Below are 26,034 nucleotides of genomic sequence, written 5' to 3'. Positions count from 1 at the left end.
GGGTACCCACTGGGCTTCCTGGCCAGCCTGGGTGAGTGGCTGATGGCTGTTTGCTTGCTGGCCACAGCCCCTTCAGGGTGGGGGGTCCTGCTGGGGTGCCTGGCCAGTCTGGATGAGGGGCTGAGGGCTATTTTCAGGCTGGCTAAGAACTCCAGCAGGGACCCTCAACCCATGATGTTGTGGCCAGCCTAGGTGAGGGGCTGATGGCAGATTACATGCTGGCCACAACCCCCAGCCACCCAACCTCCCAGTGGAGGCTGCCTGGAAGCAGGTATCTGGGGTTTATTTGTCTTCTATAATTGAAACTTTGTTGCCATGAGCAGAGGCCACAGCTGGCTCTGGGAAGGCAGGAAGCTTGGCTTCCTCCATCACCTGGGCAGCCAAGCCGCCTGCTTGCTCCAGGTCTGTGGCTGCCGTCTGCCATCTTAGTTCGGTTAATTTGCATATAGTCGCTCTGATTGGGTGCTGGGTGTGACTTAGGTCATAGTGAAGGTACGGTCAATTAGCATCTTTGTCTTTTATTAGTGTAGATTTTGATAAGTCAAGGATGCATTTCGTACTGTCTAAGTAACCAAAAGAAGAATAGTGATAGGGTTTATAACTTCCATAATAAACAAAAGATAAAAAAGAACAACAACAACAACAACAATTACACAACCAATCCAAAAAGGGGGAAGAAAAAAGATACACAGAACAGGAATGACAAATAGCAAAATATCACATTAAACCCCAAATATATCAGTAATTATTTAAATGTGAAATGACTAGCCTTATCTAGTTTGGCTAAGTGGGTAGAGTATTGGCCTGTGGACTTAAAGGTCCTGTGTTCGATTCCAGTCAAGGGCCCTTGCCTGGGTTGCAGGCTTGATCCCCAGTAGGGGGTCTACATGAGGCAGCTGATCAATGATTATCTCATCATTGATATTTCCAGCTCTCTCCTTCTCCTTCTCCCTTACTCTGTGAAATCAAAAAAGATATTCTTAAAAAATGAATGTGAAATGACTAAATATTTCAGTTTAAAGACAAAAATGGTTAGGCCAGATTGAAAAAATATTGTATGGTGTCTACAGAAAATATATCTATAGCATAAAAATAAATAGAATTAGGAAAAAAGAATGGAAAGATATTTGATGCAAATACTAACCATAAAAGTAGATGTAACTATGATTATTAGGTAAAGTAGGTTTTCCTGTTCTAGTGATAAAGACAGACACTTCATATGGTAAAAAGTCTCAGATCCCTAGGAAAATGTAACCAGTCTAAATTTGTATGCACCCAATAATAAGCTCTCAAATTTATCCAAAAATATAAAAGAATAAATTAGTTAGCAATTTGACAAGATAAGAATGTATGTTGCCATTACTTACTCAAAATTTAATGAAGATCCTAGGTGATATAGTAACTCAAGAAAAACAAAATATATAAAAACTTGAAGTAAAACCAAATCTTATAATATTTCAGATGAATATTTTCATCTAAAGTCTAAATTATTAGAACTTAAAAGTGAGTTAGGTAAGGCGTTACTGGTTTCAAGTGAAGTTACACAGCTAATTTGTATTTCTATGAGTTACAAAGTTTTAAAAAATGTTTTCAGAAGCATTTATAATGATGTGAAAAATGTTCAAATGCTTAGGAATAAATTCATCAAAATATGTTAAGAAATTCTATACCGAAAACTGTAATCATTATTGAGAAAATAAAGTAGTTCTGAATAAATGGAAAGCTATACCATGGTCATGATTCATTATTGAAATCTCAATTGATCTACATAATCAATGCAATTTCAATTAAAAAACAGGTTTTCTTTGTTTTGTTTTTCATTTGGTGAAACATGGCAAGTGATTCTAATCCTATCTAATAATAGACAAACATGGTATTAACCGTAACTTCGCTACCCTTCCCATTGGCTAATCAGGGCGATATGCAAATTAACTGCCAACTAAGATGGCGGTTAACTGCCAACAAAGATGGCGGTTAATTTGCATACTCTCAATGATGGGAGGCAAAGGGGAAGGATGGAAGACAGTGATCAGAAACACAGGTGCAGGCAAGAGCCAGGGAGCAGGGCAAAGGTCGGCCCTGGAGGCCTCCTTTGCCCTGCCACCAGCGGGTGATCGGAGAAGCCTGGGGGGTGGGGAAGGGAAGTGGACACAGACAGGGAAGGAGACTGCAGAAGCCCGATGCAGGGGCAGGGAAGCGGCCGCCCCCATCGTCCCTGGCCACTGCTTCCCTGCCCCGCACCCGGCTTCTGTGATCGGTGACTGCAGAAGCCGAGTGCAGGGGTGATCGCAGAAGCCAGGTGCGTGGCCAGGGAAGTAGCCTCCGCCACCGCCCAGGCCTTGGCTTCCCGGCCCTGCACCCAGCTTCTGGGATAGGTGACTGCAGAAGCCGGGTGCGGAGGCGATCCCAGAAGCCAGCTGCGGGTCAGGGAAGCATCCCTGGCTGCGGCTTCCCTGCTCTGCACCCGGCTTCTGCGATTGGTGATGCCTATTTTTGCATGACACTTAACTGACTGCCCACCCTGGAAGCACAGAAGAAGAAGAAGCCCCCAGAAGAAGAAGCTGCCCACCTTTGGTCCAGGCACCAGCACCTGAGGCTGGCTGCAGCCCAGGAGATGGACAAGCTACTGGCCAGAGTTCCCAGGCTGCAGCCACCCAGAGAAGCTGCCAGCCCTGTGGTCCAGGGCGCCAGTGCCTGTGGCCAGGGAAACAGGTTCCCTCTTCTCCCACTGCAGTCATTGCTTCAATATTCCCCTTCTGAATTTATCTCTTCTGCCACAACCCAACTCCAGTTTTTATCTGAAGGATACGGAACAGAGAGAGCAGTGTTAAAAGCTTACATTTTTAAGCTGGTAAGGTTGTTACTTAAACATATAAATGGAAAACTAGAGACCTTAAGGTAACAAAGGCTACAAAGGACAGGGACAGCGCATGACATATCATATCCAGCAATCCATATGGGGACTGAAAACTTTGCAATGATGACAATTACTGAAGATATGCATCAACTGAAATACTTGACAGGGACAATTCTTCTATCTTTGAAAATATCTACATCAAATCTGTTTAAATAGATTTTCATCTGCATAATATAACACATTCTGACAAGATCACCACCACCACCAATGTGGTCAGTGTTGTACCATAAAATGTTTAATAACTGAGGGACCCTTCCCCCCTCGAGTGCACAAATTTTGTGCACTGGGCTACTAGTCTATCTATATAATAGAGGAATGTGTAAAATAGCTGGGATGCTGTAACATAACGACCAAACAGCAGGGACATCAGGCCGCGCCCCCTACCCCACAGTGCTTGACAGTGGACCTCAGGCTGTGACCCCACACTCACTCCAGAGCCAGGCCTGGGGAAATCAGGTCATGCCCTCTGCTCAACAGGGATTGACAGGAGACCTAAGACTGTACCCCCACCTGGTGCCAGTATGGGGGACCTGAGGTTTTGCTCTCTGCCAGGAGTAGCTTGACATGGGGTGGGGTTGGCTGAGTCTGGGTCTTATCCAATGGGGGTGGGGCCCACCGGGTCTGGGTCTCTTGTGTTTTCTAAGCACATGCAGGTGGTGGGCAGGAACTTGACTTTAGGTCCTGCAGCATGCCCCAGACTCTGACAGGAGGGAGATTTTCATATACATTTTACTAATTTTCTTTTATCTCTGACACTTCTATTATAGAGAAAGGGCAAATATCAATTTTAAAATATTTCCTATAATTAATTCCTTTTTAATGTGCACAAATTTTCTACACGGGGCCACTAATACTTATATAACAAGGTAAAAGGCCAAGAATATTCAAGAAAATATTGAAGAATACGATGAAAGGACATACTTAATAGAATAACAACTTATTCTAAAGCTGTGGAAATAAGATAAAGTAGGTTCTTCTGCAAAGGTGGTCAGAAATGGAACAAAACAGAGAGCAGAGGAATATAAACCCTGCTTTCTGATGACCATCATCCCTGTTTGCTCAAAACAGCCTGTTTAAGTCTCTTGTTCTATAGCAATAATTAGCAATGCCCTTTTTTACTCTCAAAATCTAATCAATTTGAATAATAAATCTTATGGCCATCATATTTCTGACAAATGTGGTACTTCAAAGTTGGAAGTGAAGTGAGAAAATTTTCAATAAATTGTTCTGGAACCTTTGGGAACCATATGAAAAAATGATAAGTTGATTTTTGCATTAAACCAATCAGATGGACAGTAGACTTAATTGTGAAAGCAAAACAGTAAGCTTTAAGAAGAAAATATAAAAATACTAGTGACAAGGTGCATGAAATTCATGCACATTAAAAGGGAATTAATTAGAGGAAATATTTTAATATTTCTATTTGCCCTTTCTCTATAATAGAAGTGTCAGAGATGAAAGAAAATTAGTAAAATGTGTATGAAAATCTGCCTCCCGCCTGAGTTTGGGGCATATTACAGGAATCAGAGTCAAGTCCCTACACACCTAAACGTGCCTCCAAATCACAGGAGACCCAGACCGGGCCGGCCCACCCCCATTGTGCTAGATCCAGACCTGGCCAGTCCCACCCCCATTGGGCTAGATCCTGACCCTGGCAGCCCTACCCCTGTAAAGCTATGCTGAGAGGGTGGTGTGACCTCAGATCACCAGGCCCAGGACCAGGGTGGGGGATTCATCTTGAGGTCCCCTGGCCTGGGCCATGGGGTGCAGCCTGAGGTCACTGATCAAGCCCCACCAGGAGGGTGCATAGCCTAAGGTCTATGGCCCAGGGTGGTATGCATGTTCTGAGGTCTCCTGGCTCGGCCCTCTGGTAAGGGCATGGCCTGAGGTCCCCTGTCAACATCCACTGGGTGGTGGGCATGGCCTGAGGTCTCCGTTAAGCCCTGCCAGGTGGGGTGCGTTGCCTGATGTCCCCTGTCACGCCCCACAAGGCAGGTGGGAGCAGCCTCAGGCCCCCTGTCCTGGCCCATTGCCACACAGCCTCAGGTCCCTGCTGATTGCTAAGTAAAGCTTGTTATAGGAACTGGACCTCCACTGTGGGTACAGCCATCTTGTGTTATGGAATCCCTGCCTTCCCTATGGGTGCAGCCATCTTGACCATTATGTGTCACAGTCAATTTACATATACCCTCTTTATTAGCTAAAATATCTTCATGTACTTGTGGAGAGAATGATTTCTTAGCAGGACACACACACACACACATATTTTTTTGTTAGATTTGTTCCTAAACATTTGACATTTTTTATGTAAATTGAACCAAAAAATTTGTAAGAACTTCAGTTCTGCAGAACAGATCATGAAGAGAAAGGAAAGGCAAGCTTCAGGATAGTTGGTGTAAAACAGCACCCCAAGGAAGGGTGACATCTGAGTCAATGTTCCCGAAGGTAGGACTGCCATTCTAGAGCATTTGCCACTCATTATTTCCCAAGTGTGACTCCTGAGACAAAAGATACCTACTAAAAAGGGCTCAAATTAAAAAAAAAAAAAACAACAATAGCAAAAGGAGCAAAGAAGCAAGGAGCAGAGGAGAGCTGTCTACCTACAGCGAGAGGGCTGCCTGGCCCTTGCAGCTGTGCTCACTTCACAGAGTGCTGTGTCACAATAAAGCTTCCTTCTTCACTTCACCCAAATTGAACAATCCTGTTGGCGTTCACTTGGCACCAATGCTTGTCAGTTGACACAGGCTACCACTGAAAAATACATATGGAAGGCAGCCAAACTTTGTGAAGTCACACTATGGGAGAACTGGTTCCTAAATATATTCAGATTTTTTATATACCAGAATCACAGCCTTAGGTTACCTACTAGGTGTACCAGTTAATAATGCAGGTTTTTTTCAATAGATGGAGTTACACATATGTTGATATATATGTCATTTGATATGTATGCTCTTTTGTGGTATTGACAGCAAGCTTCAAAACTTCATATGTCAAATTTGCTGAAGGTGTTAACATCATAGCTTTTCTTATGCTTAAAAATAGCGAATTTCATGCCAAAAAAAGAGCATTTGAAGAAGTTTTAATTCATTACTTTATTTTGAAGAAAAAGTTATCAGTCACTTTGGAAAGCTTATGGTGAACATGTTCCATTTCAAGATACTTGTGAATGCTGGTTTAAATGCTTTAAAAGTGATAACTTTGATTTGAAGGACATAGAAGGTCTAGGTCAACCGAAAGAGTTTGAAGACCAACAATTGCACACATTATTGGGTGAAGATGCATATCAAATTCAAAAACAACTTGCAGAAAAATTAAATGTTGCTCAACAAACAATTTCCAATCATTCACAAACAATGGGAAAGACTTAGGAACTAAAATGGGTGCTACATCAACTGAACGAAAGACAAATGGCAAATAAGTCATCAGTACAAGGTTGCTTCAATGGCATGAAAGAAAGTCTTTATTGAATCGATTTATGACTGCCAATGAAAAGTGGATTTATTTTGAGAATCTCAATTGCACAAAATCATGGGTTGATCCAGGTCAAATATCAACATCCACAGCAAGGCCAAATAGCTGCGGAAAGAAGACTATGCTGTGCTTTTGGTGGGATCAGGAAGGTGTGGTGTATTATGAGCTTCTAAAACCAGGAGAAACCATTAATACTGATCACCACCTACAACAAATAATCAATTTTAACCATGCTTTGATTAAGAAACGACCAGAATGGGCCAGAAGGTATGGCAAAGTAATTTTGCTTCATGATAACGCACCACCACACACTTTAAAACCAGTAAAAGACATGTTAAAAGATCTTTCCTGGGAAGTATTAACCCACCGCCATATTCACCAGACCTTGCTCATTCAAATTACCATTTGTTCTGATCCATGGCACACGCACTTTCTGAGCAGCACTTCAAAACATATGCAGAAGTGGAAAATAGGGTCTCTGAATGGTTTGCCTCAAAACAAGACGAGTTCTATTGGGAAAGTATCCACAAATTACCTGAAAGATGGGGTAAATGTGAAGCTAGTGATGGACATTACTTTGAATAAAACACTTTTGATGTTTCTCTTGAAATTATGGAGTTTTCTTTCATTATAAAATCTGCATTATTAACTAGAAATCATAAGCATTTGATATCACACCAGATGGGACTTGGGAAGCACCCACTCTGCCAGGAGGCATGCAGGCGTGAAGGCGAAGCCTTCTGGAATTCTTGCAGGTAGTAATGGGCAAGGCAGAATAGGTACACTAGGTTTAAATTAGACAGTTTAAATAATTCTGGGCGATGAGCTGGCTATAAAAGCAGTCTCTAGTGGTTTGGTACATGTGAGGTGATAGTTTCCAGTGGGGGACTATTGACTTGGCCTCTAAGAGTTTGATAAAGAAGCTATTTGAGAGAGTGGTCACTGAATTTATATCAATGGTACACTCGCAGGAGCATCAGGGGGCCATTCGCTATCTCTAGGAATTAGCGGATCAAGGCCCCAACTACCAGAGCATGGAGAACACAGAAAATAAGAAAATATAGTCAGTACAATCCCCCTTGCTCTCCAAAAGAACTCTCCCCTGACTTCAAACCCTAAGGGTTAGTTCTGCCTGTTGTTGAACTTTCTATAATCAAACCATCCAGCTTTCTGTGTCTGTTCTTTCATTCAACAGCAGCTTTCAAATGCAGCCGTGTTGCTGTGCATTGCTGTAGTTTGCTTATTTTTATTACTGTATATTATTCTGTTGTACTTATTAGTCTCTTCTTCTGCTGATGGGCATTTATGTGGTTTCCAAATGCGGGTCTAAGAGAAAGCACGTTGCTATGAACATTCTTGTCTTTTAATTTTTTTTTTCTCCAATTGCAGTTCAGTTTGGGTGTGTTTTGCTTCCTTGTCTTCTAATTCACTAATTCAGTACTCCGCTTCTCCTAGTATACAGTTGAAACTTTCAATGGTGTTTTTTATTGCAGCTATATCACTCTTCATTTCTTCTTTGTTCTTACCTAAGTTATTGATTTTTTCATCCATTTCTTTTTGATTCTTACATAAGTTGTTGATTTTTTTCATCTGTTTCTTCTTGCTTCTTGCATAAATTGTTGATTTTCTTCCTCCATCCGGTTTATGCACTCTAGGACCCTTATTCTGAATTCTTTTTCTGTCATGTTGCATGCCTCTGTATCACTTAGCTGCTTTTCTGGCAAGTCCTCCTTTTCTTTCTTTTGGGGGTTTCTTTGTCTACCCATGTTTGATCTCACCGACATAACTAGATGTTGAGTCGTTCAGTGGCTGCTACCTGGGTGGCAGTGGCTCCTCGGGCTGCGGATGCTTCTCGGGCGGTTGTGGTAGCAACTGCTCCTCAGTTGGCAGCAGCTCCTCTAGTGGGTTCTGTTTACAGCTGTGATGGCTCATCTGGCTGGTGGGGGGAGGCTTCACACACAGCTGCTGTTCATCAGACAGAGGGTGTGGTGATCTGGAGGCTGTTGTTCCTTGGATCTATGAACATTCTTATACATGTTTCCAGGTGCACGTGCTCACACACATTTCAGTCTGGGGGGAGATTCCTGCATGGGAGCTCAGGTAAGCATGTGCTCATTTGGTAGTTATATCAAACACCGTACCTTCCTGAGTGTGTAAGTATCTCTGAGCTTTGATTGTGGCTCTTTATATTTTAAATTCACAAGGAGAACACTCCGATGTTATTTGATAGAACAGTTACTTTGCCTCCACACTAGAGAGTAAATGTATTGATTGATTGATGTATAATGATCAATTTTCTCTGAACCTTATATACAGTATACACATTGACTTAGGAAATGCTTTGTTTTCTATTTAACCCAGATTGCTAACTCCAGGTAAGCACAAATACAACATGGCAGGAGAAAAAATAAAATTCAGAAAACTTTTTCTCCAACGAATGTGTCTCAGATTTTAATTTAACAACTTCTCAGAGCAGCCTCTCTTTCCTGACTTTCTCACATTGACCTCTTTGAAGAAGCCAGTGAGTGGTGCTCTAGTTCTGTGGGAAATGTTGGAGAGCATGCCAGATTTGATCAAAATACTTGAATTTAGCAGTAAGTGGCTTTCAATAAGCGTTGGTTTCTTTATTTAATAAACTGTAAATCAGTCTAAAATCTTCATTATTAAGCTTTTCTTGCTTTTAAAAAAAATCTATGGAGAATATTTTTGTCACTGATTATTGGACCTTCCTTGACCCTTTTCATGATAAACAACTTCTGGAGTAAAAAACAAACAAACAAAAATCTACAGTCCCTTTCACACTATATTATCCATAGTAGCGCGCGCGCGCACACACACACACACACACACACACACACACACACACACAAATAGGACTTTTTCTTTGTTGCCCTTTCATGTTGAGATTTGTAAGAAAACGGGGCAAGTTTCATGAATGCAGAATTATTTCATACCTTCAACCACTTTTAATTTTGGTGAAGTTAAATTCCCAGACATTTAAAGTGGGAAACAAACAAACAACCCACAGAAATAGTGGCGTAGCCATCACTGTGAGAAGAATATGGGATAAATTCATTTTGTATTCTAAAGATAGTGACATCAAGGTTGTTTGGACCTAGGGACCCTGATAAAGAACATACCTACCAAGAAGGACTCCTGCTGGCTAAATAGACTCAAATTCATAAGACCGACCCTTGCAGACATTGCTATGGGAGAAGGAGGGGAGGGGAGGGTGCTCACCAGGAGGGCACTTCAAGGAGAAGACTGCACTAAATTCCCTGCCAGCACTGTGTTCCTGCATCTGAGCCAGCCCTTAGAATGGAGTCCCTAGAACAATGGTTCTCAACCTTGGCGGCTGTACATTAGAATCACCTGGGAATCTTTTTAAAATTCTGATTTCTGTGCCTCATCCTCGGAATTTCTTTTCCTTTGTTCTGGCGTGGGGCCACAACATTAGCAACAAAGAAACAGGATTTCTGGAGGATGAGGCCCAGAAATCGGGATTTTAAAAAGATTCCCAGGTGATTCTAATGTGCAGCCAAGGTTGAGAACCACTGCCCTAGAATATATCTCAATCTTTTTTTTTTTTTATTTAAACATCTTTTTTAAATTGTTTTATTGCTTAAAGTATTACAAAGAATATCACATATGTCTCCTTTTTTTTCTGCCCTTGACAATCCCCTGGCCTCGCCTACCCCTCAGTGTCTTATGTCCATTGGTTATGCTTATATGCGTGCATACAAGTCCTTCGGTTGATCTCTTACCCCCCTCTCTCCTGCCCCCCAACGCTCCCCAGCCTTCCCGCTGCAGTTTGACAATATGTTTGAGGCAGCTCTGCCTCTGTATCTATTATTGTTCATAAGTTTATAATGGTCTTTATTATCCATGAATGAGTGAGATCATGTGGTATTTTTCCTTCATTGACTGGCTTATGTCACTTAGCATAATGCTCTCCAGTTCCATCCATGCCGTTGCAAATGGTAAGAGTTCCTTCTTTTTTACAGCAGCATCGTGTAGATATACCACAGTTTTCTAATCCATTCATCTACTGATGGGCACTTAGGCTGTTTCCAGATCTTAGCTATGGTGAATTGTGCTGCTATGAACGTAGGGGTGAATATAACCTTTCTGATTGGTGTTTCTGGTTTCCTGGGATATATTCCTAGAAGTGGGATCACAGGGTCAAATGGGAGTTCCATTTGTAGTTTTTTGAGGAAACTCCATACTGTCTTCCATAGTGGCTGCACCAGTCTGCATTCCCACCAGCAGTGCACGAGTGTGCCTTTTTCTCCACATCCTCTCCAGCACTTGTCGTTTGTTGATTTGTTGATGATAGCCAGCCTGACAGGTGTGAGATGGTACCTCATTGTTGTTTTGATTTGCATCTCTCAGATGATTAGTGACTTTGAGCATGTTTTCATATGTCTCTTGGCTTTCTGAAAGTCCTCTTTTGAAAGGTGTCTATTTAGGTCTTTTGCCCATGTTTTGATTGGATTGTTTATCTTCCTTCTGTTGAGTATTATGAGTTCCCTATAAATTTTGGAGATTAGGCCCTTATCAGATATGACATTGGCAAATATGTTTTCCCACGCAGTGGGCTTTCTTGTTGTTTTGTTGATGGTTTCTTTTGCTGTGCATAAGCTTATATCTCAATCTTTAAGACTGAGGCTTTCCCCATTCAATTGGAACTATACATGTCTATCCTTATCAGCATTTTCACTAACCAATCAGAGCAGCTCCATTCTGACCAATCAGGACAGTGCTTTTTGGAGTAATCAAACTTTGAGGACTTGGAGTCTTCCTTTGCATGAGGATGGACCAACCAGAGACCAGGAGTGGGGACTTCTATTTAAGCCAGCTTCTTTCTGGCTCTGGGAGCACACTTTCTCTTTCCACTCAAGATTGTTTCCTGGAGAAACAGGAAGAGGGGGATGGGAATGGAGCAGGTGGAGCAGACCAGAGCAGAGCAGAGCTGGCTAGCCAGACAGGGCCACCTTGCCATCTGCTGCTTCATACTAGTAACTGAGCTGTATCACAATAGAACTGTTTGCACTGAATGAAATTTCCTTCTTCACTGCACTCTAAATTGGGGATTCCTGGTGGCATTGAACTGGCACCAATGACCATCAGCTGACAGGGCTGTTTAGTCTTATACTGGAGGTCCCTCCTCACCCCACAAAATAAAAAGAAAAACACAGGAAAAGAAAACCATTTTGGAGTATATAGATGAGATTCAGAGGGGCTAGTTTGCCCTGTAAGAGGTGATACATTATGTCGTCTCAGTGATTCACACTTAGGCAAGAACTAGGCCCTCAGGTCCTTGCCAGACATCTGAGTTCACCTAGACTCAAAAAGGTGCTCATCTCCTGTAGAGGGCACTGGATGGAGTTCATCCTCATCTAGGCTTCTACTGGCAGTGCCTGGACTCCAGCTGTGCCTGCCCTGCTGCCCCACCCTGCTCCTTCTGCAGCTCCGCCCCAACATCACGCCCCCCAGCACCGCCCTTCTTCCTCCTCCCACCCCCACCCCCCACCCAGTTCCTCTTCCTGCAGGCCCAGAGCTGCACCCACCTCAGGGACTATATGAGGGCTGTGATTGTACTGCAGACATCCTCAGATCCAGAGGCCCTCCCAGGCAGCAAGCAAAGCGTGAGTTCTGGGCACCAGGCCCATTAGGGAAGTGGGATGGAGAGAGCAGGGGCTGCCCAAGGCAGGATCTGCCAGCTGCTTACTCCTGGCTCTGCCCTGGCCTTCCGTGGCTGGGTACCCTGCAGGCCCTGCCCTTTAGCTGGGACTGCTGCATGCACTGCTTATCTGAGAGGGAGATGATACTGGAAACACTCCCCACAAAACCCCATAATCCCTGGCGCGAGGGCAGGCTGGCCTGCGATGGACAGAACAAGGCCTTGTGGCTGAAAGCCAGAGCCAAGCCCTGGATCATTTCTCTCTCAACTTCCTGCCTCCCAGAGCAGTTTGTAACAGTTTTTAGACAGCCCAGGGGGCAGAGTTTTTCATTGCTTTGGAGGGAGGAAAGGAGGGAGGGAGGAGGGAGGGAGAGAGGATGGAGAGTAGGAGGGAGGGAGGCCAATGTGATCCTAGAGGTTACTTTCCAATAACAACAGTGATAATTCAATGTATTACTTACAGGGAGGCAGCTAGCACCACTATTATTCTTCCTTGCCCATTACTGTGGAAACAAGCTCTGAGAGGAGTCAGGATTGGTAAGCAGGCTTCTGAGCTGAGGTGGAAGGCCAGTAACCCACACCTGAGGGGTGGGTGTCAGAGAGGATGCTTGGCCCCTGCTCCTGGTGGGCTGTACCGCGACCCTAACGCCTGTGCTGAGTTTTCAAACTCTCACATCCTATACCAGCCTCCGGACTTGGGACACTTCACCTCCCTAACCGTTAGCAACTGAATTGAAAATGAGGAAAATCTACCACTTTGCTGAAATTTGCTTTAATGCGGAGTAGGTAGCTATGAATTTCTAATAGAAAATTATCATCTCAGGTAAAGGGTGGGAACTGTGTGTGCTCCCCAACTGAGTAGGAAGGGCCCAGTCCTGCCTGTTGAGTCTGCAAGTCAGAGCCCTCTCGGCTCCCTGGGTCCTGGCCCTGGGTCGCTGATGGATCCTTGTCCAGTTCCCACCTGTGTGCTCATGAGACAGTGCTCTTGTTCTCCTGGAAAAAGAAAAGGAAGTACAAGTTTCCGGGTGTTTCAGGGCGAGGGAGACGTGGAGAAATGTCGCTGCCATATTTGCTGGTGTGCTATGGCTCTGTCCTGTGTTGTAGCCTCACCATGGAGCAGCTGAGCTTGGCCAACACCCGGTTCGCAGTGGACCTCTTCCGCACCCTGAAGGACAGCAACCCCTCTGGGAACATCTTCATCTCCCCCATGAGCATTTCCTCAGCGCTGGCCATGGTCTTCCTGGGGGCCAGAGGCACTACCGAGGCACAGATGTCCAAGGTCAGCAGAAACTAACAAAAGGAGTCTGGGTTCCCTGCAAGTCCCTCCTAAAATGGTGTGCCTCTGAGCTCTTACCGGGAGCTTTAAACACTGTGCTTGTGTGTTCCACAACTACACACGATGAGGCCAGACTTTCAGAAAAGTCCCAAGAACAGTTCATTTATATGCAGGCTTTCAGTCATGATTGAGTTTTTACTGAGCACGTACTATGCGCCAGGCACTGTTTTTTGTTTGGCTGAGGATACAGCGGTGAAGAAAACTATGAGAGCCCTGGTGGTGTGCTGCTTCTCTTGCAGTAGGCAAATCTTTGAAGGCATCTCCTCTCACTGCAGATTTTTCACTTTCTGTTTTGCATGCAACTCGCTACTCATTAATAGATGCCTGCTATGTAATGTTACCTTTCAGCACAAAATAACACAGGGAATGGAGGAAGTTGGCGGTGTTGCCTTTCTGAGGGCACAGGAGATCCTGCAGTTATACTGTTGAGACTTAGTCATGTGCCTGGCACAAGTGCCTGTGTGGGTAGGGGGGCCTGAAGGAGAGGAAAAAAGTGAGGTGTGGTGGCTGCAGGGACAGGGCCAAGCCCTGGGTGGTATGGCAGGTCCCTGTTACAGGGAGAAGAAGCAGTAATGCCTGGCCTTCCACCTGGCCTTCATGGGTGTGGGGCCCACCACTGTGCTGTGTGGTCTTTGTTGAATTCTGAGAGGGGAGCTCCCGCTCTCCTTGAACTAGGGGAAAGACTACAAGGTGCCAGTTACTGGGGAAGGTCCTGCTTTGGATTCAAGTTTATCCATCTGTTTCAGGTGCAAATCTTTTATTTCTACACTAGAGCCCGGTGCACAAAACTTGTGCACTGGGAGGTTGGGGGGTGGGGTTTGTCCCTCAGCCAAGCTTGCATCCTCTCCAATCAGGGACCCCTCAGGGGATGTCCAAATGCTGGGTTAGGCCCAATCCCACAGGGACAATCCCTCTCACACTCGGGGACTGCTGCCTCCCAACTGCTAGCCTTCTTCCTCTCTGATTTCCTCTAACCCAGCCGTGGGCAAACTACAGCCCGTGGGCCGGATCCGGCCCGTTCGGCTGTTCTATCCGACCCGCGGAGCCAAAAGAGCGGAGGGTTCTCTTGTTCTCCCCTCCACTCCTTCACCAGCAGCAGTGTTAACATGGCAACGTCGGGAAACACGGCCACAGCTCCTTCTTCTGAGTCCAGTTTAAGAACCCATTGTGGCCCTCGAGTCAAAAAGTTTGTCCACCCCTGCTCTAACCGCTTCTGCCTGCCAGACTGATCGATGCCTAACTGCTCCCCAGCCAGCCTGATTTCCCCCAACTCCCCTCTCCTGCAGGATGAATTGCCCCCAACTGCACTCCTGTGCAGGCCTGTTCCCCCCAGCCCCCTAACTGCCCTCCCCTGCCAACCTGGTCAACCCCAAATGACCTGGTTGCTCCTAACTTTCTTCCCATGCCAGCCTTATCCCCCCAAACTGCACTCCCCCGTATGCCAGGTCTCCCCCAACTGCCCTGCTGGTGAGTTTGCTCCCAACTGCCCTCCCTTGCCTGCCATCTTGTGGTGGCCATCTTGTGACAACATGGGCATAGCAATCTTGTGACCACTTGGAGGTGGTCTTGTGACCACATGGGTGTGGCCCTCTTGTGAGCACCTGGGGGCATCCATCTTGTGCAAGGGCATGATGGTCACTTTGCATATTTTCTCTTTATTACATAGAATTATATGAAAATCCAATGGTCTGTACAACTTCAGAAATGAAAGCATTTTTATATTTCCCAACACCCACTTTTTATTTTATCCCCTGGTAATAATAGTTGCTTCCTGCAGGGTAATGTCAGCTTCTATTTTGAGGTTTATCAGGAGACTGTATTACCTCAGGAAAAAGTCATTTTAAGTGTTCTCCTGCTTTTCAATTAAAGCAGATCTATCATAGCAAGTATGCAAACATTCCCTATCTTGGTGAGTTACTGCACTTTGTACATTGTGTAGGTTTGTTCTTTGTGTGTTAAAATAAAAAAACAGTCCAGGACTCCTAAGACCATAAAGGGTTCTTGATTTGTAACATGAAAATTAAACTTTTACTGAATGTTAATTTTATAGATGTTATTTTTAAGTTACTGAAGCTGATAGTGTAGTTTAAAAATCCCCTTAATTCTATAATATCTTTGTGTTCCCACATAGGGGTTGATTCTTAATTTTACTGTTTATTTCTGAGAACTTCCAGTAAAACTATATTTGATGCAGAATTTATATGTGAATATACACGTTATAATTTTCTCTGGAAAAAAAGCAGACTTAGATAAATATTAAGCCTATTTACCACTTACATTCATGGGACTATAATTTTAAAACAGTGATATAAAAAGAGCTTCTGATGTAATTATGTCTCACAAACCGATACATTTTAGATTCTTTAATCTTTTGTTCTCAAATGAAAGTTTAATAAAGTATTGGGCTTGGAACTATTGATAATTAGTAATAAAAGCATTAATTTAATTTGATAGAAGCAAATGTCAAGGAATCCGTTTCAAAATAAATGACTATACAAAGAATGTTTCCTCTATTTTAGACTCTTCACTTCGATGCAGTTAAGGAGATTCATTCAAGTTTTCAGAGTCTGAATGCTGATATCAACAAGCGCGGAGCTCCCTATATTCTGAAACTTGCTAATAGGTTGTACGGAGAGAAAACCTATGAGTTCCTCCCAGTGAGTACTTTACATTCACATGCTAAAACTCACGAAACAGTGCAGACATTTGCCAGCACAATCAAGTCACAGAAGTCAGTTTTTATTTTTATAAACATTCAGAAAAAGATACAGAATTTGAACAGATGGCAATATCCCCATTAATGTTTTGATTTCATTTGATAGTCTTCACAGGAAAAGGTTGACCCTGGCTGTGTTACTAAAGCAAGAGTGAATTCCATAATTCACTTCCCAGAACAATCAGTGTATACTTATTTATGAAAATGTTAGACAAAGGTCAGGAAAGAATTGGTAAATTCCTTTTCTGTACACCAAAACTACTGAACTGTACACTTAAAATGATTAAGGTGGTAAATTTAGTGTTATGTGTTTTTTACCATAGTGCAAAAAGTATAAGGATTAGAATATTTGTCACAATGAAGTTTATGTCTTTAGGACAATTTGTTCTTCTTTTAAGGATTTTAGAAAACCATTTCTGTATATAGTAGGAGTTACTCCTGTTTTGTGGTGTTTTTTTTTAACTTCTTTATTTTAAACAGGAGTTCTTAGCTTCAACCCAGAAAATGTACGGTGCTGAACTGGCCAGTGTAGATTTTCAGCGAGCCTCTGAAGATGCAAGAAAGGTGATAAACAAGTGGGTCAAAGGGCAGACTGAAGGTGAGAGAGTGGGCCAAATGTAGGCATTCATTACACACTGGCCGTTCCTTTCCTCCTTCCACTCTCCCGGCCTGCAGATGATTCCCTGCCCTTTTCCTCTGCCCTCACCCTCTCGCTGGGGCTAAACTCTGCCACTGCCCAGTGCCAGACAGCCTTTAAATGTGGGAATTCCTCAAAGTAGGAAGTTCAACATGCTTTCACTGAAGCAGCTAAATATTTTCCCCATAAATTCACAAAATCACATTTTAAAATTAAAACTCACATTGAATGTAGGATAAAAAAGATAAAGCTTTGAGAGAAATCCATTCTGGCCCAGATTATGGAAAAGAATCCTATCTTATAAAAGAGAAACATGGTAATTGGCGTACGACCGCTACCCTTCCTATTGGCTAATCAGGGCAATATGGAAATTAACTGTCAGCCAAGATGTCGGCCGGCAGCCAGGCAGCTTGAAACTAACATGAGGCTTGCTTGGTTCAGTGACGGAGGACGCCAACGTTCCCACCTGCTGCTGCAGGCCTCTGAGCTGCAAGCAACTATGTAACAAACATAGAAGCTAAACAAAACCCCAGAAACCTGCCAGGCTTCAGCCAGCCGGATCGCAACATTGTAAGCAAAGGCCAGAAACCTACTTTCAGCAGTGGAGGCCTAAGAGCTGGAGCCAAGCCTCAAAGCCAAAGCTGGCCCAGAATAAAAAAGAAAAAAAGGAGTGTTTGGGAGCTTCAGTCCCAGCCTGAAAACAGCCCTCAGCCCCTCACCCAGACTGGCCAGGCACCCCAGTGGGGACCCCCACCCTGATCCAGAACACCCTTCAGGGCAAACCAGCTGCACCCACCCATGCATCAGGCCTCTACCCTATATAGTAAAAGGGTTATATGCCTCCCAGCACCGGGATCAGCGGAGCCTCGATGCCTCCCGGCACCGGGATCAGCGTGACGGGGCAGCACCCAAACCCCTGATCACCCTGCGGCTCTGTGTGTGACAGGATGTGGCGCCCCAACCCCCCCCCCTCCCGACACACACACACAGGGGTCCTGCTCTGTGCGTGACAGGGTACAGAGCCCCAACCCCCCTGATGGGCCCTGCTCTGTGACTGACAGGGGGAAATGCCCCAACCCCCTGATTGGCCCTGCTCTGTGCATGACAGGGGGTGGCGCTGCAACCTCCCCATCGACCCTGCTTTGAGTGTGACAGGGGATGGTGCCCAACCCCCCAATCGGCCCTACCCTGAGCGTGACTGACGGTGGCATCACAACCTCCCCATCACCCTGCTCTGTGTATGACAGGGGGCGGCGCCCCAACTCCCCAAAAGGCCCTGCTCTGAGCCCGACCAGGGGCTGCACCTAGGGATTGGGCCTGCCCTCTGCCACCCGGGAACAGGCCTAAGCCAGCAGGTCGTTATCTCCCTAGGGGTCCCAGACTGCGAGAGGGCACAGGCCGGGCTGAGGGACCCCCGTCACCCCCGAGTGCACACATTTTTGTGCACCGGGCCTCTAGTCCCATATAGTAAAAGCCTAATATGCTAAGTGTCAGGTTATCTGGTCGGTTGTTCAACCAATCAGAGGGCAATATACTAATGATATGCTAAGGCAACTCAACTGGTCGCTATGACGTTCACTATTCACCAGGGGGCAGAAAGTCGACCAGTAAACCAGTCGCTATGATGTGTACTGACCACCAGGGGATAGGCACTCTGACCAGTAGGTTAGCTTGCTGCTGGGGTCTGGCCAATCGTGACTGAACGAGATGGGACAGACATGTCCTGGCACCCTCCCACAATCCCTTCCTGGCTGGCCTACCTCCTGCATCACTCCTGGCCACAATCATGCACCAGTGGGGTTCCTTACCCAGGCCTACACCCTCTCAGAATCTGGGACCACTCAGGGAATGTTTTAGAGCCACTTATGTTGCGAGCCTGCTCAACCCTGGAGCTTCCACTTGGTGGTCAGTGCACTCCATCGGGGGGAATGCCACTCAGCCAAAAGCCGGACTCACAGCTGGCGAGCGCAGCAGTGGTATTAGAAGCCTCTTTCGCCGCCACAGCAGTGCTAGGGATGTCCACCTGCTCCCCACTGAAAGTTGGTAGTCCCTAAGCCACCAGTCAGACATCCCCCGAGGGCTCCCAGACTGCAAGAGGGTGCAGGCCAGGCTGAGGGACCCCTCCCCATGGAGCGCACAAATTTCATGCACTGGACCTCTAGTCTATAATAATAGAAGCATAATATGGTAATTAGACTTGACGCCTTTCTAGACAACTTCAGGTCAAAGCCGAGGTGGGGGAGGCTGAGCCGCTGGCACAAATTTCATGCATCAGGCCTCTAATATTCTCATACTTGTGACACAAACTGCTGTGGCCATAAGTATTTTGGGAAATGTCTTGTCTAAGCTGTCAGGGGTGGCTCCATCTCAGTTGTTTCTCCACCACCACTCTCTCTAACCTCGTCTAGGTCTGAGTCAAGGCACCTACCCAACACCTTTCTCCCATCCAAGGCATTTTCATGGGTATGCTGTGGTCACAGGGGTACTGGCGTTTCAGAGGACTAACTGTCCTAGCCTTTGGTTATCTGTTAAAATGTTTTCTGTGAGAGCAGCTTTCACTTGGAGGCTTTGAAGGAGTGACTTATTGAAAACTAGAGGGCCAAGATACAAAGTTCGTGCACGGGGTGTAGGGTCTCTCATCCTGGCCTACAAACTCTTCAATCCAGGATCCCTCTGGGGATGTCCAACTGCCGGTTTAGGCCAGATCCCTGCAACAGTTGGACATCCTTCTCGCAATCCGGGGCTACTGGCTCCTAACTGCTCACCTGCCTGCTGGCCTGATTCCCCTAATTGCTCTCCCCTGCTGGTTGGATCCAGCTAATTGCTCTGCCCTGCTGGCGTGATCCTCCTAACTGCTCTCCCCTGCTGGCCTGAACCCACTAACTGCACTCCCATGCCTGCCTGATAGCCACTAACTGCCTCTGCCTTGGCTCCCTCACCATGGTTTTGTCTCAAAGAACGTCCGCAAGGTCATCTGGAAGATGTTCGGTCTAATTAGCTTATTACCCTTTTATTAGTATAGAACTTTTTCATGAAAAAATATTTTTTATGCCTGCCAAAGAATGGCCATTCACTAAAGAAGGCTCATTGTTTCTCATACAATGCAGAAAAAATCGTCCTGTGTTTAGCTTTTAAACCTTTTAGTTGGTTTATTTACAGTCAAAACATACTGGTAGGGCTTCCCTAACTAACATATTAATGGGACTTAAATAGAAAGTATGAATTTGAAGTGCATTTCAATGCAGTTGAAGAATGGGATGCTAATATCTGATTAAAAAAAATACTTTATTTCTTTAGGAAAAATTCCAGAATTGTTGGCTGCAGGCGTGGTTGATAATATGACCAAACTTGTGCTAGTTAATGCCATCTATTTCAAAGGAAACTGGCAGGAGAAATTCAGTAAAAAGAACACAACTGATACACCATTCAGATTGAATAAGGTGAGGTGATGTCATTATAAAATTGCTTTTTGCTCTAAGACAGCGGTTCTCAACCTGTGGCTCATGACCCCTTTGGCGGTCGAATGACCCTTTCACAGGGGTCGTCTAAGACCATCCTGCATATCAGTTATTTACATTACGGTTCCTAACAGTAGCAACATTACACTTATGAAGTACCATCGAAAATAATTTAATGGTTGCTTCACAACATGAGGAACTGTATTTAAAGGGCCAGAAGGTTGAGAACCACTGCCTGAGAGAATGCAGATAATAATGTGAGTGACTTGTTTTTTCAACTGTTCAGAAAGACAAAAAAATAGTGAAAATGATGTATCAGACGAACACATTTTCATTTGGCTACATCGAGGACCTTAAGTGCCGGGTGCTGGAGCTGCCTTACCAAGGCAGGGACCTCAGCATGGTCATCCTGCTGCCAGATGACATCGAGGACGAGGCCACGGGTCTGAAGAAGGTAACGGCTCCCACGCTCATGCTTCATGTTTCCTTCTGATAGATGGGTTCTGTCTCTGTGTATGTGGTGTGGTAGTAGGTCATCAATGTTTGCTACTCTGAGGCTCTAAGATTAACTTTTCAGGGACTGTCAGTGAACAGTTGTGGTGGGGACTTCTAAAAATCTATATTAAATGTAACATGTCAGTGGCAGCTCACAGGAATTTTCTTAAATACACTTTAGAGGAAAGTGCAGTAAAATTAGAATTATTTTATAGAAACAAATTTATTAAAATTAAAAAACCCAAGACATTTATACTAGATAGCTTCAACTTGTACAATGAGGTCCCATTATTACACTGCTCCTTCTCATCACAATTCATATAGACTGTGAATTAAATTTCTCACGGCTACGTGGTAGGAAAGACCCAAATGACACACTAGCTTGAAAGCTAAGCCTACTTTCTCATATGAACTTTGTATGATGTTTCTATTTTATTTCAGTTAAAGGCAAAGACATTTCTTGTCAGGCTAGGACAAGGCAAAACTGTGAAGAATATGGTTTTCTTTAGTGTCTCTAGCCTGCTATGTGGTTTTTCTCTACCCTCTCCCTAACCAAACTTGTTATCAGGAAGAGGTCCAATATTAATTATTGACATGTATAAAGTATGTATTAAAATCAGGATGTTCCTTCTTCTAATTCTATTTTCATATTTGTCTCTTCTCTGATTGTAAAGAGAAGTTCTCCAGCCTTATAAAAGAGATAATCAGCATCAGTAGAACAAGTGGAATGATGGGCCCATTCTAGTCCAATAGTAGTAGTAATATGTCAGTGATAATAGCTGACATTCTTGTGGCTCTTACTAGTACTGTGTGCCAAGTGCTTCGCATACATTAAGTCATTTATTGCTCACAACAAGGCTATAAGGTAGGTACTATCATTAACCCTCTCCCAATTTTAGATGAGGAACTAGTCCCTTTTCTTGTTTTACCCAGAAGCTAAATCTACTAGAGATTACTTCAGCACAGTGAGTTCACAAATAACTATAGTGATCAGTAGGGTTCAGAATAGAAGAACTAGAAGAAAACATTTGAGTTTTACATTGGATCAATCAACCAGTTAAAGCTATAATAGCCATCATGGTCTACCACAGTAATCCAGTGTGGGAGGGGTTTAGGAAAGCCTGGGTGGATGGATGGTTGGGTCGGTGGATGGATGGGTAGTTGAAGCACCTGAATGTCCAAAGTCCCTGTTACTTGGGCCCTTGATGGCTTGGACCACAGCTCTGTTCTATTCTCACCAGTTGAAAAGAAATGAAATCCTCCAAATGGATCCTATTTTGGCACAAAACATGGAAGAAACTGATTAGGAACTGATAACATGAATCCATTCATGTAAATAATGTGTATTGCCTTGCTTACGTGGAATAGTTCTCACCTCTTCTTTTGCCCTTTCTCATTTCAGATCGAAGAACAATTGACCCTGGAAAAACTGCATGAGTGGACCAAACCTGAGAATCTGAGATTTTTTGAAGTCAACGTCCACCTGCCCAGGTTCAAGCTGGAAGACACCTACAACCTCAAATCTCACCTGGCCAGCCTGGGTATAGAGGATCTCTTTAATCCCAAGGCTGATTTGTCTGGCATATCAAGAGCCGGAGATCTTTTTATATCAGAAATTATCCACAAGTCTTTTGTGGAAGTTAATGAGGAGGGCACAGAGGCAGCGGCTGCCACAGCCGGAATTTTAGCGTACGGTTGTGCGGTTTTCCCACAGGAAAATTTTGTGGCCGACCATCCATTCATTTTTTTCATTCGACACAATCCCTCAGCTAACATCCTGTTCTTAGGCAGACTTTCTTCTCCTTAGAGACTGTGGAAATCCAAGGTCAGGCTCAGAGCTGTATCACTGGCCCTTTCAAACATATATGCAAATTATATATCTTCTACAATAAATCTTCCACCCCCCCAAAAAAAAAAATCTGTAATTTCCTTTGTAATGTCAGCTCTGAGGGCTGTTTACACCCATTAACTTTGGCATAGGTATCTATTTTTTTTATATATTGGAAAATGTAGTGATTGCTTTTGAATGCACCAAGCAGATATGTAGACTCTTGATAGTGTAGTAAAGGAAGAAACTGCTGTACTGTCTTGATAGCCATGAGAAAAATTACAGTACTGTAATTTGTTTCACAGATAGACTTCTGGAAGGAATCATAGAGAGACTGTCATTGCTGAAGGAAGGCTTAAAAACAGACATTCAATTGAAATATAGGAGAGCAGCCCAATTAAGGGTTGGATTATGAAGATAAATTTGCCTTGGCCAGTGTTTCTGACCCTTAGTTCTACAGGATTAGTGTTCTGTTATAGTCCCTCCGATTTCAAACGATTAAAGAGCTTATTTTCCTTTATCCGTCTGGTTTGTAGTTTGTGTGGGGTCACAAGGAATAAAGAAGTAAGTGTCTTATCTTAAAAGAGGCCATGAAAGTACAACAGAGAAGTGAAGTAGGGGAGACTGTTAAGTAAGAGGGGGTGCAAGGATCACACTGTTACCAGCTTTTAGTGTGTTTTCTGATAAGGGCTCTTGATTTCCATCATCTAGTCCAGACTGTGATAGCAATGGGATGGCTTTATGCAGTGCTGGGGGGGGGGGGGGTCTGTGATCAATATAAACCTTAGTCAAATGCACTGCTTGCAATGGGGCTGGAAATGCTGCATTTTCTTGCTCCCACAAAGCTGGTGGGCTGGCTAATGACATTTCCTACGATTCTGCTAGCCAGACTGATCTCAGTCCTCTTCTTGTTTCTATCTGATCTCAGAAAAGACAGGACTAATGGGGCTCCTGGACTGACAATACTGGCATCCATGATGATAGTCAGTGGCTCCATGAAAGAAAAAGAAGATTTTAGCAAATCTGTTAGCAAGCTTTCCTTCCTTTTTTCCTTTGAAATGCTTACGGGCAGCTTCAATATTGAAGGTTCTCTTACGTATAGGAAAAACAAGAAATGCAAGTCACTGCATTCTGTAATCCTTCCCTTTGGGATCTTAGGCTAAAATCTACTCAATGATTTAGAGTAAATTGTGCTAATCGGGTAGAACCTGAACTGCAGGGCTCCATGCAACTCTGCTCAAATCCTTTTCATATATGAGGGAGCAGGCTCATGGACGACAAATAAATTATTGAAGGTTAAAACAGGTAGTAAATTTCAGAGCAGAAACTAGAATTCAAAAAATATTTTATGTGGAGAACATCTAATTCTTTACTGCAATGTGAACTAGGTAACTCAGATCTTTTAACACAACTAAATCAACAACAACAACAAACCAAGCAAGCATGAGCCCAAAGGCAAGGGAGCTGCCATGATTATGAAGTACTCAGCAATCCTGGGTAAATGGGTGACTTTGACAACTGGGGCCACTTTTACCCTAGGGGCATTTCCCAATCCAACTTATGTAAAAGGGCATGAAGCATTGATTTTGATGATGTTCAAGGCCAGGCACGCAGAATTTTGGCCTGTCAAGTATGAGGCCCCATTGTGACCATGTGCTTTCACATGGCAACATTAGAACTACACTCTAGGAGTATGACTGCAGCAGCTCAGAATGTAGCCCTGATGTAAGTCCTTGGACAGTCCCCCCAATTCCAATCCCTGGATTTGGATTACATCTATTCTGGTTTGCTACTATCCAGAGGCATATGGAAGAAGCAAACAAAAATCATCCCTATGGAATGATTACCCATAAACCTCAGATCCTACATAATAAAAGTCAAATATTCAAATTGTCCCCTCAAGGGGTAGTTCAGGACTGGGAGTTCAACAGGGAGACCAGGAGTTTGACCGCTCACTATGAGGTGTGCTTACCACCGGGGGGCGGCATGGAACATGGTGGGTGTTGGCCATGTGGTGCTGGCAGCAGGCAGCAGTGGAGGGGCTGCTTCCCCAATGGGCTCTAACTCAAGAAAGAGCAGGACCATGGTGGGCTAGTTGATGGGCTCCACTCCACAGTTGGGGGTGTGCAAAGGGAGGCAATCAATGATTCTCTCTCATCATTGATGTTTCTATTTCTCTCTCCCTCTCCCTGTCTCTCTGAAATTAATTTAAAAATATTTGTTTAAAAAAGATCAGAAGTGAAATAGAACTCCAAAACTTAAAAATATAACACATGAAAAACTAAATAGATAAATTTATCAACAAATTAAATAGAAAAGAGTGGATTGTCAGACCAGAAAAAATTCCCCATAATTTCTTCCAGAAAGACAACTATAAGGAGTGAAGCCTAGAAAGACAAAATAATGGAAAATATAAAAGGAAGGATAAGAATAGTTAAAATAGTCAGTAAGAAGATGCTTAACAGGAAAAGATAAGGCAAAAGACAATATGGTGCAAAATAATATTTAAAGATGTAACATTCAAAATGTGTATCCTAAAACTTATTTGTTAAAACATCAATTCACAGATTTTAGAAATCCTACTCACCCGCGAAGAGGATACTACATAGAAATCCATTTCTACTCACATTCCACTGAAACTACAGAAAACCAAAGAGATGATCATGAAAGATGTAAAAACAGCCAAAGAAAAAAGACAAAGTACCCTCACAGGAGCAACTGTTAGAAGGACAACACATAAATCAACAGAAGTTATGAGAATCAGACATTATAGACTGATTTAACATGTTGAAAAAACATCACCCAAAACGCCTGCCAATCCAGAATTATTCTATACCCAGGAAAAATATTCCTTAAGATATAATCAGACAAACAAAAACTGAGAGAGACTTAAAAAAATTCTAGAGAATATTATTTATGCAAAAGGAACATAAGAGTTCTAGGAAAAGAACAAGAGCAAGAAAAAATTTAAATATAAATTTAAATAAATATTGACCATATAAAACAATAGTAATATTATCTGCAGAATGTCAGACATATACAAAATTAAAATAAATTATACCTAAGATGTTGGGGAAGAAAAATAGAGGTAACATTTCTGGAGTCCTGTATTTTCTGTGAAGAGAATAAAAGTACAATTACCATCACTAGCTGCTTAATGACATTTTGGTCAACAACAGAGTGCATCTATCTTGGTGGTCCCACAAGATCATAATGAAGCTGAAAATTTCCTATTGCCTGGTGATGTTGTAGCCAACATAGCATTATAGTGCAAGGCATTACTTACGCGTTTGTGGTGACGCTGGTATAAACAAACTTACTGCGCTACCCTTCATAGAACTATAGTGCAAGACATTACTTACGTGTTTTTGGTGACTCTGGTATTAACAAACTTACTGCGCTGCCCTTCATAGAAAAGTGTAGCATATACAATGATGCACAGTACATGATATTTGATAATGATAGTAAGTGTAGTTACTATATTATAACTTTT

The 26,034-nt window shown here is 43.7% G+C and overlaps 1 protein-coding gene across 3 annotated transcripts; it reads left to right on the top strand.

The window, feature by feature from the left end:
• Positions 1–11,921: 11,921 nt before the first annotated feature.
• LOC132230652 (leukocyte elastase inhibitor-like) lies at positions 11,922–25,425 on the top strand. 3 transcript variants are annotated; one of them, XM_059688423.1, is made up of 8 exons: positions 11,979–12,036; positions 12,535–12,608; positions 13,176–13,350; positions 15,927–16,064; positions 16,604–16,721; positions 20,058–20,200; positions 20,505–20,672; positions 22,116–25,425. In XM_059688423.1, the coding sequence occupies exons 3-8, from the start codon at positions 13,183–13,185 to the stop codon at positions 22,518–22,520; spliced, it is 1,140 nt and encodes a 379-aa protein (XP_059544406.1). In that variant the 5' UTR covers positions 11,979–12,036; positions 12,535–12,608; positions 13,176–13,182; the 3' UTR covers positions 22,521–25,425. The 3 variants fall into 3 exon arrangements, with proteins under 3 accessions (XP_059544405.1, XP_059544406.1, XP_059544407.1); XM_059688422.1 differs by lacking the exon at positions 12,535–12,608 and having other exon boundaries at positions 11,922–12,036; XM_059688424.1 differs by lacking the exon at positions 11,979–12,036 and having other exon boundaries at positions 12,555–12,659.
• Positions 25,426–26,034: the final 609 nt, after the last annotated feature.

Source organism: Myotis daubentonii, chromosome 3, assembly GCF_963259705.1.
Source record: "Myotis daubentonii chromosome 3, mMyoDau2.1, whole genome shotgun sequence".
NCBI lineage: Eukaryota > Metazoa > Chordata > Mammalia > Chiroptera > Vespertilionidae > Myotis > Myotis daubentonii.
The sequence above is the reverse complement of the archived record's forward strand: the minus strand, read 5'-3'. Positions and strand labels throughout refer to the sequence as shown.